Raw genomic sequence first — 14,459 nt, 5'->3', positions numbered from 1 at the left:
AATCTATCCCTAGGGCTTCCCTGGTGGCGCGGTGGTTGAGAATCTGCCTGCTAATGCAGGGGACACGGGTTCGAGCCCTGGTCTGGGAAGATCCCACATGCCGCTAGAGCAACTGGGCCCGTGAGCCACAACGACTGAGCCTGCGCGTCTGGAGCCTGTGCTCCGCAACGAGAGAGGCCGTGATAGTGAGAGGCCCGCGCACCGCGATGAAGAGTGGCCCCCACTCGCCGCAACTAGAGAAAACCCTCGCACAGAAACGAAGACCCAACACAGCCATAAATAAATAAATAAATAAAAATTAAAAAAAAAAAAAAATCTATCCCTAGCTGAGGCCCTGCTGGAAGGCGGAGGAAAACATACTTGTACTCGCTCTTGCTCATTGTAAGAGGGCATCTAGAGGCGCTTAGAATGGGAAGGAGGGGGAGATTCTTTTGTTTTATAAGTGGTTCAGGGCTTGAATACTGTCCTGGAAGCAGGATTGTAGAGACTAAATGTTCTCTATGGAAGATCTAGTTCAACTTTCTCAGCTCACAGAGAAATAAAAAGAACTTCCCAAGGTTGAACAGAGCTAGCAACAGGTCACAGATGAGAGTCTGGGTCTCCTGTAACTTTGGAAGAATTGTTTCCTAATTAATGCATAGAGGCATCTTGGCTTTAAAAACTATAGGTATGTTTTTTACCCTTTTCCTGTTCTTTACAGATAACATTTGACAACAAAGCTCACAGTGGAAGAATTAAGATAAGTTTAGATAATGACATTTCCATCAGAGAATGTAAAGACTGGCATGTATCTGGATCAAGTAAGTGATGAATTTTACTAGGTTTAAAGATGGTTATTCAATAATATTAAATGGTTATTAAATTACTTGTCCCAAGGATATGTGGAACATGAAATGAAAGAATTGGACCATACCCAAGTCCCTAATTCTCTGCAAGTAGATCAATTCATTGTAGTTATCTGATGTTCCAAGTAATTCCCAAGTTATTAGTAATCGAAATGGCTTTTCATGCCTTCTCCATGTGCCCTCACTGGCCCACTCCTTACCAAAAAAAAGAAAAAAATGCTTATAATCCCCCCCAGCAAAAAGAAAATCACATATACTCAAACCAATATTTATCGAGTGCTTATTGCATAAGCATAATACTTCCACCTACATCTTCCTCACTTCAATATTTTAAAATATCTTTGAGATAGGTAACATCCCTATTTTTACAGATGAAGAAACTAAGGCTCAGTGAATTTTGGTGTGTATGGGGTCATATAGCCAGGGAGAAGTAAGGTAGGATTTGACCCTGAAGTATCCCACACCTTATAATTATCTTCTATCTAGGTCAAAAAAGTAGATGAAATAAGGAAAGGGTGCATCCCTAGAAATATGGACACAAACTCAGGTATAAACTGAGTATCACTGAGAATTTTGGAGCTGAACTGGATAAAACTGACTGGGAAGAATTGATCTAATTTCCTAGTCCCTTGTATTGATATGTAGTGGTGTGCTGTGCTAGACTTTAATGATTAGGTCAGAGGGTCTCGGATTCTAGTAAGCAGAAGCGTCATTCCAAGTACCTGCTAAGATGCAGTTTCTTCAGCTTCATGCAAGACAGTCTGTAGGTCTGGGGGTGAGACCCAGGAATATACAGGGAGTCCTTATTCAGACCATACTTGTATAATAATTGCTTTAGGGTTTCCTACTAATGGATTCACGAAGTTCAGATGTAGTAATGAGATAGTATGAGTAAATAAAATAAAATAAAATTTCTTCATTCTGGTATTCTTTTCGCTAATAGGTAACTTCAAATATATGAAGATCTTGAATCACAAACACTTATTTCAATCACAAAGTTGTTTATTTGAAACACAAGCCTGTTTTGTCATCTGTAAACATTGTAATACTTCTCCACAAACTTGAGAATAGGGAAAATGAGAGCATATGAAGGTGCCTGGAACATAGGCTTTCTCTCAAATTTTTTTTTTTTTTTAAATTTATTTATTTGGTTGTGCCAGGTCTTAGTTGCAGCTCATGGGTTCCTTAGCTGTGGCATGCGAACTCCCAGTTGCGGCATGCATGTGGGATCTAGCTCCCTGACCAGGGATCGAACCCGAGCCCCTTGCATTGGGAGTGCAGAGTCCTAATCACTGTGCCACCTAAGGAAGTCCCTAAATGTTTGTTTCTTGAATTTTAAGTTTTTCTGAAGTAGATTTAGTCCTTCGTGTAACAATTAGATGCCTCTTCACAAAATTACGGGATGCTTCATTTCAGAATAGTCTTGAGTTCTTTCTATCAGCATAGAGCAGCACAACTTGTTAAGTAAAGACACGCTCTGTAAGAGAGCATGTGATAGCCAACCCTCTGCCCACCTCTCTTCACCTGGCTCTGCTCATGCTGGGAGGACTGATTCTCAGAATCTCTGCATGGGTGGCTCTGCCTTGTCACTCAGGTCTCAGCTAAAACCCACTGCCTCTTTGGTGAGGCCTTCCTTCATTGTGCGGTAGAAGTGAACCTTTCTTTTCCCCATTCCCCCACCCAAAGCTCCCTCAGCAATGGTGGTCAAAATTTAGTGTTACCTGGAGAGCTTAGGAAAACGCAGTTACTGATTCACTGGGTCTAGGGTAAGGCAGGAGAATGTGCATTCCTAACAAGTTCCCAAGGTATGCTAAGAGCCACTAACACCGAGTGATGGATGCTGGAGACAGACTGCAAAGGTTTGAATCCTGACTTTGCCACTTACTGGCCGTGGAACCTTGGGCAAGTTCTGTGACCTCTCTGTGCTTCAGTTCTCACCTGCAAAGTGGGATAATCACACCTACCTCGTGGGTGTTGCTGTGAGGTGCAAGTGAGTTAAAAACTATAAAATTCTTAGAACTATGCCCGGCAGGAAATGCACTCAATACATGTTAGCTATTTGGATTTACTTTCTTCATATCACTTACTCCTATCAGAAAATAATTTGTTCATTTTCTTGTTTACTTTTTTCTGTTATATCGCTGGAGTAGAATAGAAGTTCCACAGGTCAGGGACTTTGTCTGTCTTGTTCACCCGTTATACTCTCAGCATGTAGAAACACAACTGATGCTTAATAACTATTTTATACCTAGATAAGTATATTTAGATAGGATATGCAGGAATCCTAACGGTATTAAGAACAAAAGACTACAAGCTGATAAATAAAGATCTTTGATGGATGGTTGTGATGATTTTTAAAAGAAGGACTTTTAGTCTCCTTTAAATACTCATGGAAGAATCTGTATCAGAGCCTTTTCTCTTTGTTGTCTTTGTTCAAAGAATGCTTGAATTATTTAAATTATTCCAAACATGAGTGTGAAGGATCCATATAAAACTTGAAAATGCTTCTGAAGGATGCAAAAAGAAGACTTGAATCAATTAAAAGGCACACTATGTTTTTGGACAAGTGATTCAACATGATGAATATGTCAAGTCTTCCTAAATTAATCTATAAATTCAACATGATTTCCTCCCAAAATTACCTGTAGGATTTTTATTGGAATTTGACAATTTGGTCCTGAAGAATATATGGAAAAATAACAATCAAGGCTAGCCAGCAGAAATTCTAGGAAAGAGTAATGAGAGGTATTTTTCTGAGGCATTAAAACACACAAAAACGTCAGAAGGGTAAGATATGGTACTTGAATACAAACGGCCATTTGGTACATGGTAAAGACAGCATTTCAAATCATTTGCTCTTTTAATTGGCAAAAATTAAAGAATATGGAGAAGATGTGGAGATATGTGTAGGTATGTAAACTGGCATGATCTTTTTGGAGAGCAATTTCTTAGAACTTTTTTTAGAAAGATGCATATGCCTTACCCCAACAATTCCATCTTTGGGTATTCATTCACCTAAAGGATCACTCGCACCTGTGCACAAAGAAGACCTGGAGAATGGTTTGTAGTAGGGAAAACCAGGTTACAATCCAAGTGTCCTTACAAATATAGTATTGTACATTTATACTGAAGTATGCAATGCAGCAGTTAAAATAAATGAGGCTAAAAATGAAAAGAAAAAAAAGAAGTATATGTCACCATATTAATGTTCCACTAAATAAGCAGGTAATCCACTTTCCTTCCAGTTCAGAAGAACACTCATTACATGATGATCTTTGATGCCTTCGTTATTCTGACATGCCTGGCTTCGTTAATTCTGTGTGTTCGATCTGTGGTGAGAGGACTTCAACTTCAGCAGGTAGGGATCACTGCTTTCTAGGAACGTGATGGACATTTTGATTGATGGAGAAATTCACCGTGCCTCCCCTCTTTTCCCGAAAGGAATTTGTCAATTTTTTCCTCCTCCATTATAAGAAGGAAGTTTCTGTTTCTGATCGAATGGAATTCGTCAATGGATGGTATATTATGATTATTATTAGTGACATATTAACCATTACTGGATCAATTCTGAAAATGGAAATCCAAGCTAAGGTAAAATTTTTTCCTATTTATGTCATTGTTAGTATCAGATTTGCATTAAAGGTCATTTATTTTTTCCAAAACGTTAAGAATTGGCAGAGTAAATTATTTCTTTCAAACATTATATTGAGTAAACCTGAAATAACAGTAATTTGTAAAAATCTAGTCCAGAAATCTTTTAGGCTGAGTTTTCCAAAGTGTGATTCACAGTCCTCTGCATCAGGATCATTTGGGTAGTTGGTAAATACCCCACGTTAGACCTCCTGAATGTGAACTCTGGGGGTGGGGCCTGTGAATTCTTACACACACCAAAAGTCATACACACTCCAAGGTAACTAAGGTAAAAGGTGTTTTTTGTTGTTCTTACAAGAAATACCAGAATCTTCAACAAAAAGAGTCGGCTGGGGGCAGGTGGAGGGAAGTGAGGCCAAACTACTACTGTGTGAGTCCTTGCAATTGTTCCCTTTGTCCATTCAAATTGAGAATATTCCCATTTTCCTACTTTTCCTATTTATGTACTACAAGGTTTTCCATTTTAAGTTAGGACTAATCCAGCCTGGATATCAACCCTCCCCCAAAACAAAAATCAAAAACAAAACAAAACAAAACAAAACGAATACTGTTCAAACTAATCTTGTTCAAATTTATATTTTTCTAGCCTGACTACAACTAAATATGAGTATGATCCATGTGGGGAGCCTCTTATGGTTCAGATTCCTGGGCAGAGACCCCAAATGCAATGGCTCAGTTAAGACAGGAGTTTATTTCTCCCTCATGTAATAGGGTGGATTTTACGTGCTGGCAAGTTGCTCAGCTCCACACCATCCAGGAATCCAAGTTTGTCCCATCTTTTTCTCTGCCGACCATTAAGGGCTCCCCCAGACTTCATGATTGATGCTGGGTTGCCTCACAAACAGATTGCAACCCATGGAAGGGAAAACCTGGTATGGTAGTAGGTCTCTCACAGTCTTATAACCTTGGCTCAGAATGGCAGCCTTCATTTCTGTTCAGTCCTACTGGATAGAATTTAGTCACAACTAACTGCAAGGGAGCTGGGGGAGATAGCCCAGGCATGTACCTCAGAAAGAGAGAATGGGTTTAGGAGGCCACGGAGCAGCTGTCACTATATGCCAATGTAGTATATATCATTAGAATAGATGTTTAACTTTAGGAACCAAAAAAAGAGGAGTAGGGAGAGATTTGCAGCAAATCTTTATTTTTACCAACCTCACCTACCATTAACTTCAATGAGCCCTTAATGGTGTCCAACAATCTTTCTACATTTTTCTAGGCTATTCATTCCCCCTGTCTTCTAGCTGATCATTTCATATTTCTTCTCTTTTGAAACCTGTAATACTCCCTGCCCCATCCTCACTCTCAGCTGATGACCTCACTTCCTATTTCACAAAATAATAGAAACGAAATAGGAATTCCACAAATTCCCACTTCATTTATCTACCTGCCAGCATCAGTGCCCATATGCTTTGCTTTTTCTCTGCTACTGTAGATACATTATTTAGGTTACTATCCAAGGCCAACTCCTCCACCTCCTGCCTTTCAGATGCCGTCCCTGCTTGCTTACTCCAGGGCAAGGCTCCAGCTATTCTTCCTCCTTTTCTCATGCATCCTCAATTTCTCATTCTCTACCACGACATTTCCATCAGCATGTTGTTTTTTTTCTCCTTTCTAAAAAGGCAAAATCTCAACCTATTCTCCCTCCAGCTACTTCCCCATTTCTCTGCTCCCCTGTATATAGCAAAAGACCTCAAAAGAGTATTTAATCCTGTTTTTGACTCTGCTCTTCCCATTCCCTCTTGTATCTGTTCCAGTCAGGCTGCCCTGCCACTCCAGGGCAATGTTCCAATGACCTCTCATGTTGCTACATTCAATAATCAATTATTTATCCTCATTTTGACCTATCAGCAGCTTTTAGCAGTGCAAGCACGCCCTCTTTGTTGATGAACTTTTTCACTGGCTGTCACTTACCTGGTTTTCCTCCTAAATCACTGGCTGGTCTTCTGACTTTCCATTGCTGGTTCCTTCTCATCTCACCAACCTATTAAAGTGACAGTATTTCAAGGCACGGTGCTTGGACACCTTCTTTTTCTGCCACTGTCTTGGTGATCTCATCCTGCCCCATTGCGTTAAATAGTGTCTATTTTCCAGTGATTTTCAAATCTATATCTCCAGCTTGGAATTATTCCCTGAATTCCAGTCTCAAATATCCAACTGTCTATTCCACATCTTCACTTGGATGTCTACCTGGCCTCACAAATTTAACATACCTGAAACAGAACTCCTGAAATCTCCACCTCCACAGTCCAAACCTGCTTCTCCATGGTCTTTTTTTTTTTTTTTAAATTTTTTTAAAAATTTTTATTTTTTTAATGATATTCTTGTCTGCTTACATTCTTTTTATGTATGTATGTATGTATGTATGTATGGCTGTGTTGGGTCTTCGTTTCTGTGCGAGGGCTTTCTCTAGTTGTGGCAAGCGGGGGCCACTCTTCATCGCGGTGCGCAGGCCTCTCACTATCGCGGCCTCTCTTGTTGCGGAGCACAGGCTCCAGATGCGCAGGCTCAGTAATTGTGGCTCACGGGCCGAGTTGCTTCGTGGCATGTGGGATCTTCCCAGACCAGGGCTTGAACCCGTGTCCCCTGCATTGGCAGGCAGATTCTCAACCACTGCACCACCAGAGAAGCCCTCCATGGTTTTTCTAAGTTCAGTTAATGGCAACTCTTTTCAGTTGCTCAAGACAAAAGCCATAGCTTCATCCTCAACTCTTCTCTTCCACTAATCCCCTCTCCTCCATATCTCATCCAAGAGGAAATCCTATTGGTCTACCTTAAAAAAATCACCTCATCACCTTCACTGTTGCCAGCCTGGTCCAAGGCACCATCAGCTCTCATCTGCATTATTGCAGTAACCATCTCACTCTTCCAACAATCTGCTCCCAACATATCACTCCTGTTCAGAGCTCTCAATCTCCCCAGTCTATTCAGAATAAAAGGTAAAGTTTTTAAATTACACTCGTGAGGCCCTAAACTACCTGCCCCCTCACCTCTATGACTGCACACTCTCCCGCATAGCTCACTCCAGCCAGACTCACTATCTTGCGAGGCGCCCGCCTGCTTTGGGGCCTCTGCACTTACAGGTCCCTGTGCCTGGAAAGCTCTTCCACAAGATTTTTGCTTGGCTTGCTCCCTCACTCCCTTCATGTCTTTACTCAAAGGCCGCCTTCTCAGTGATCACTCCACCCTATCTGAAATGCAACACACAGACTTCCCTTATCCCCTCCCCTGAATTTTCTCCTCAGCAGTTACCATCAGCTAATGTACTAAGGGTTTTGCTAATTTATTTCTATCATCTCTCTCTCCACACTAGAACATAAGCTTCATGAGGGCAGGGAATTTTGTTTGTTCACTGCTTTGTCCTTAGCATCTAGAACAGTGCCGACTCATTGCTACTCAGCAAATAATTTTTGCCCAAAATGAATTTCTGCTACATAACTGATTATTTTTTCCACTCTGTTTTAGAGTCTGACAAGTTATGATGTCTGTAGCATACTTCTTGGTACCTCTACCATGCTTGTGTGGCTAGGAGTCATCCGATACCTTGGTTTCTTTCAGAAATACAATGTAAGGAATCCCATGGTTCTCCAAGCTGCTGGTATTTCTCTTTAAAAGTTATTGCACTGCTTTGTCTACAGGACAAAGGGATTCTAATGACCTCTCTTACTTTCCCAGCTCCTTATTCTCACCCTTCAGGCAGCGCTGCCCAATGTCATCAGGTTCTGCTGCTGTGCCGCTATGATTTATTTAGGCTATTGCTTCTGTGGATGGATTGTGCTGGGGCCTTACCATGATAAGGTACTGATAAACAATTTTTTTCCTGTTGTTATTAAGCTCTCAGAGTAGTGCCAGTGGCTTGTTATCCTTTTAAAATAAGCTCCTTTTACTTTGTGACTCAGCCTTAAAATGTTGTAGGTAATGTATCTATTGCCAAGTTTATAAATTGGTAAGGTAAGACCACCTTGAGAGGATAACTGATTCACTTGACTGCCTCAACTCCTTTTGTGGAATATGTCAGATAATTAAGTCTTTCTTACCATCAGCGAAGTCAAGCTTGCCAATTTGATTCATCGATATATACTAGAGTGGGCTATTTAGTTAAGTCTTATTGAATTTGACTTTATTTTAAAAAGTAGTATAGGGAGAAACTTGTAGAAATATTGAATAGTTTGTTTACCAGAGTTACAGTCTTGACTATAATGCCATCATCTTAAATGGCATGAACTTTAAAATGAGAAGCATGAGTATGCATGGTTGGGACCTGTGTTTCTCACAGAAGCATTTCTCTTTCTACCAAGGTAAATGGGAGGGTAAAGCTTGACTCAGAAAAGCACTGAAGGTGCAGACAAGCTCTCCTATCTTCAGTTCAGGCTGCTCCTATTAAGAGGAGCATCTGAAGGAGCTATTTGTTCCAAGAAAAACAGTAGGCATGTACATGTTATGTACATCACAAGACAAATGCCTAGAGGAATGACTCCGTTTTCCTGGGTGTCTCCAATGTGTACATGTTATTAAACTTTTGTGTGATTTTCCCTTGTTAAAAAAAATGCTTGTGGTTACCCCAGGTTATTTGTTTGAAGGGGTAACTTGGGATATCTAGTCCCACTATTTTTAATATGGTGTCATGATCAAAGTCTCCAATGGGAAGGACCATGAAGTAAAGGGAACTTTTCTTTTTTGTTTTTCCAGTTCCGTTCTCTGAACATGGTCTCTGAGTGCCTTTTCTCGCTGATAAATGGAGATGATATGTTTGCCACATTTGCAAAAATGCAGCAAAAGAGTTACTTGGTCTGGCTCTTTAGCAGGATTTACCTCTACTCATTCATCAGCCTCTTTATATACATGATTTTAAGTCTTTTTATTGCACTGATCACTGATACGTATGAAACAATTAAGGTAGGTTCATCAAGAACAATGAGGAGCAGCGTTTTCCTACAACTTGTAGAATGGCAATAAAATATAGTACCTGAGGGGGAGGGGATCAATGGAATGGTAATTTCTTCAGGGTAGAGAAGAAGGATCTCAATTTCAGATACTAAAAACAGAAATGAAAGAGAAATAGAATTTCTAGAATGTTGAAAGTTTTGTCTCTGAGTAATTGTGCTTTTTCAGACAGGGTTTCAAATCATTTATTAGAATTATAAGGATCAGTAGATACTGAGTGAGTGAAGCAGACAGTCAAAATTTTGTGGGAGCTTTTAAAATCCACTTTTCATAAAGAAAAATTGACCTCTTCATTTGGAATGAACCCCTGTGTGGGACTACCCCAGAGACCTGGTCTCCAGAACAGTCAAGGGATTAATATGTCAAGTACGAGCCATGTGTGTGTTACATAGTCAGGAACATGATTTGAAAAGCTGTTATCATTCATATTGTCACTCCACATTGAATATTTAAAAATCAGTTTGAGCCCTTTGAAATATGGCAAGGCAGAATAAATATCCATATGTATTTAAATTTCTAATAACTTGATACTGTTAGGTATACTATTGGCATAGACACTTCCACTTGGGGACTTTTCTTCCTGAGCATGAGAGGGGTAATGAAACATGATGCCATGCGAATGGATAAGGAGAAAGGTCATCAGGAGTTGATGGATTATGAATTGATAATTACAAATACCTTGCTCACGAAGCCAGGGTTCTGACTTCATTCTTACCGAATCAGATGTCAGGAACCGACTGTCCTCAATACTTGCTTGGCAGACTTGCTTAGAGTCACCAAGGAGACTGGGAAAGAATGTAGTTGTACCCGTCCAAATCCCTTCCCATGGTGCTCTAAAAATTCACTACCTTCAACTCTGCATGTAGAGAGCTATATATATATATATTATTCAAGGGTGACATCTAAGGTCTCAAAGAATAACATGAGTTGACAGCTCTGGATGACACAAGCCTAAGACTCGTAGTTTAGATGTTAACCTTCTTCCATGGTCTCAGAGCACTTGTCAAATGGGCGAGTCCTTTCTGATCCTTGCTGGTCGCGGCCCATTCTAGAGATCTTAGACCCCCAAACTGATATAAATATTAGGCCTTTAAATAAATCTGTCTGTCTGGAAGAGAGACTCCAAAAGGGTGTGCAGGCTGGACTTTACCTGGAAGGAGCTCTCAGATTCAGATTCAACATGCCCATTTTGGGTTGAATCAGACCCACAAAAGAGAGCCCAGGAGGGCACTGCAGAATCTTAGACCCACTTTTCCTTAGCCAAACCTAAGACTGGCTCTAGAGGCTACATCCCCATGAAAATACTTGGAAGCAAGTAAACTATCCCTTTAGAAAAATCCCCACCTCTGTAGCCAAATGATCCACTTTGAATTTGAAATAAAGCTGTTTTCAAGGGACTTATTAATGAAAACTTTTTTTTTTTATTCTTCTGTATAGCATTACCAACAAGATGGCTTCCCGGAGACTGAACTTCGTATATTTATATCAGAGTGCAAAGATCTGCCCAATTCTGGAAAATACAGATTAGAAGAAGACCCTCCAGTATCTATATTCTGCTGTTGTAAAAAGTAGCTATTAGGCTAATCTATGCCCTGGAGGGAACTATAATGTGTAGCTGAGTTGGGAGACAAAATGGATATTTTAAGATCAGATGTAGTATGTTTGAAGACTATTATTTTGAGCAAATTGATGGCTATAATTCATCAAGAACTGTGTTTATATTTTAAAGCAATATTTAATGTCTTTGCAGCTTTATGCTGGGCTTATTTTTTTTTAAAACCTAACTTTGATGAGGGAAACTGTTGGATTTTTGTCCTGTTTATTTTGCCATAGCTTTAGAATGTGCTTTCCATACCCTTCTCTACTCTTGCTTCCAGTTATTCGGACTGTGCTGACTGTGTCATCAGTGGAAACAACGCCTGATCTGACCTCAGACAACTCACCAACCCTGGCCTGGACCATTCTCAGGGGCTGTCCTTGAGAGAGAGGATGATTGCTGTATATCCAGTAATCACTGCATTTTAAAATCTCTTAAAGGAAAGAATAAGAAAGAAAAAATCATCACCTGCTAACAGTCTCATATTTGGCTCTGAAGGACAACTGTTATTTGATACTGCTTTTAGTTCTGGAGAAGATCAGGTTTTTTAGTATAAGTTTTCTCTTTTCCTTTAGTGTTCAAGGACAAAGTTGAAAGAGTATTCTATACATCTATGAAAATTAAACTGCATACTAAATGCATATTCAATCCCACAAGGATTGTTTTATTAGTACTTGCACAGCCTTGTGAAAAGTGCATGATGTGCTGTGCCCCTCCTAGGCACATTCAGTCTCACAGAATAGGGTAGCATTTTTTTCCTCCACATAAACTTCACTGTGAATATTGTTCTTGTCTGCCTATCCCAGAAAATTGTTGCATTTTTACTATTAGCCTGTCTCATATTTTCTAGACTACTTTAAAAAATCCCCTTTAACATTGTAAATCAGTGAAAGTTTTATATGAAGGCAACCTACTAGAGAAATTCAAGAAAAAGGTTTGTAAATTTAAACTTCCACGTTAGAGTACATTATTGAGCAAAAGATTCTTCTGTTATTTGGTTATTGGTCATTATAAATGTGAATCAGGGTACAGAACTTTTTGTACTGTCATATACAGAACAGAACATAGACATTTGAAAGGAACAAAGCACAACACAAAACAATGAGTATTACCGCCCAGTGAGAAATGAGCCAGGATCTTTGCCATAAACAAATGATTTTTTTAAAAAATTTTTATTTATTTATTTATTTATTTATGGCTGTGTTGGGTCTTCGTTTCTGTGCGAGGGCTTTCTCTAGTTGTGGCAAGTGGAGGCCGCTCTTCATCGCGGTGCGCTGGCCTCTCACTATCGCGGCCTCTCTTGTTGTGGAGCACAGGCTCCAGACGCTCAGGCTCAGTAATTGTGGCTCACGGGCCCAGCTGCTCCGTGGCATGTGGGATCTTCCCAGACCAGGTCTCGAACCCGTGTCCCCTGCATTGGCAGGCAGATTCTCAACCACTGCACCACCAGGGAAGCCCAACAAATGATTTTTGAAAGTGAAAAACATAATACCTATTGTGAATTAATTTACTAATTTAGAATTGTTAGATTTGGTGCCTAGAAACTATAATTCATATCTTAGTATCTGTGATATTCACAACTTTCAACGATCTGACTTCAACTATCCTTAAGTCTCATACTCCTCCCCTCTTCCCCATCCCCAATTCCCTCAAACATGCAGGTTAAATATTTCCTAGAACCTTGCTATTTAAAGAGTGGTGCGTGGACCAGCAGTATCGGCAACATCTTCTAGTTAGAAATGCAAGCCCTCAAGCCCCATTCCAGACCCACTGAATCAGAGTCCATTTCAATACCATCCCCTGGCGTTTCATTTGCACATTAAAATCTGAGATACTTGGAGCTGCCTTTTACAACTATTTCTCCCTCTATAGTGTTTTATAAGAACTTACCTACGGTTTATTTTTTAAATGATACTTTTATGTCTATCAATAATATATGCATCACTAATTACAGTTATTTATGTACACGTATCTCTTCTCTACTTTGTGAAACTAGTTGTAGATTATTACAGATGTGAAACTGTTTACAGAAACTGCTCCGAATTAGGAGAGCTACTGAAGTAGCAGTGGTTAGCAGTGGTAGCAGTGGTTAGTCATGTCTTAGCAGTGTAGTGGCGTGGTGAGAATAAAGGTTTAGGAGACTGAAAGATTGAATAAAAATCTAGGACCTACTACATATTCTATGGATGACCTCAGGGAAGTAACTTAAACCTCTCTGAACCCATGTCCTCATTTTGATAGTGAGATGACAGTACACAGAACGCTGAGCATTCAGTGAGATAACGTATAAATCAACCTTAGTACCTAGTGGGGCTCAGGGTTTCTCCTGGCCCCTTTGAAGCACAGGGCCCTTGTACATGGTAAATGTTCTTAATAAATGCAACGTTAACAATGGATTTTCCTTTTAACTACCCACTGGTAAGTTAGTAGAATTGCCCTGACTTTAGAAAACACTTATAACGAGAAGTTTGCTGATACAAAAAAATGTTATCCCAGTTTACAATCACCTTCTAAAGGGACTGTGGTCCCTAGTGGAGTCCTAGTATTTTGAAGTTAAGGGTTGTCCCTTCATAGTGGCTTTCCTTTGAATTAAAAAGGCTTAAAAATTCTTTAGCATAAAAATTGTAAATGGCCCCAATGCAGGGGGCCAGGGTTTGATTGTTGGTTGGGGAACTAGATCCCGCATGCATGCAACTAAGAAGTCCACATGCCGCAACTAAAAAGATCCTGCATGTGGCAATGAAGACCCAGCACAGCCAAAATAAATAAATTAATTTAAAAAAATCTTTAAAAAAAAAAAGAAAAGAAGAAAATGTTGCCTGCCATTTCAGTTTTACAAGGATCAAGCCATTAGCCACTACAGTCGCCCATGGATAGTGCACCCTGAGGGGAATTCAGGATGGAGAAAAATAGGGAGCATTCTGGGCTTTGTATACACCTAGATAGTTAAGATGCATATCTAAGGGAAAATTTCAGTGACCCCAGATTCTTCTCATACAAAGAAAAGCACTAAAATCATTAACTTGAGATGTCTGTTCTTTGTGATTAGCCGTAATCTTTGGATGTTCAAGGACGTGTTTTTGTTTTGTTTTGTTTTTTCCCACAGCAAAAAAATTCAGGCATATCCTGGCTCCTCCCTTACCTCGCATCAGCTCCTTAGAGCTATCTGATGGACTGTTTCCGGGGCTATAGTCCTCAGTAAGGTCCTTGAATAAAACTTAACTCACAACTTTTGAGTCGTGTGTTTGTCTTTCAGTGGACAGGGGGGTCAGTTATGTATGCTTTTATATGCCTTATGTATTTCCAACTGCTTCTACCTGGAGATGCATACTAAAATAATTACCTGGCAGAATATTCTTTGCCCTTGTTAAACCCAGAGACCTCTTAAACATTTGCTGATTCAAACAGCCTGGAACTCGTGG

At 39.9% G+C, this 14,459-nt stretch overlaps 1 protein-coding gene across 1 annotated transcript in view; it reads left to right on the top strand.

Annotated features, from left to right (window-relative positions):
• The window catches only part of MCOLN3 (mucolipin TRP cation channel 3), a 35,658-nt gene extending 21,392 nt beyond the window's left edge, over positions 1 to 14,266 (top strand). Inside the window, exons 7-14 of the mRNA XM_057534714.1 lie at positions 701 to 800; positions 4,091 to 4,203; positions 4,287 to 4,436; positions 7,962 to 8,063; positions 8,172 to 8,294; positions 9,186 to 9,392; positions 10,878 to 11,008; positions 11,318 to 14,266. Coding sequence (XP_057390697.1) covers positions 701 to 800; positions 4,091 to 4,203; positions 4,287 to 4,436; positions 7,962 to 8,063; positions 8,172 to 8,294; positions 9,186 to 9,392; positions 10,878 to 11,008; positions 11,318 to 11,363 — 972 coding nt within the window. The 3' untranslated portion in view covers positions 11,364 to 14,266. The remainder of the gene's footprint in view (positions 1 to 700; positions 801 to 4,090; positions 4,204 to 4,286; positions 4,437 to 7,961; positions 8,064 to 8,171; positions 8,295 to 9,185; positions 9,393 to 10,877; positions 11,009 to 11,317) is intronic.
• The last annotated feature ends 193 nt before the right edge of the window (positions 14,267 to 14,459 follow it).

The sequence above is a fragment of the Balaenoptera acutorostrata genome, chromosome 1, assembly GCF_949987535.1.
Source record: "Balaenoptera acutorostrata chromosome 1, mBalAcu1.1, whole genome shotgun sequence".
Lineage (NCBI taxonomy): Eukaryota > Metazoa > Chordata > Mammalia > Artiodactyla > Balaenopteridae > Balaenoptera > Balaenoptera acutorostrata.
The sequence above is the reverse complement of the archived record's forward strand: the minus strand, read 5'-3'. Positions and strand labels throughout refer to the sequence as shown.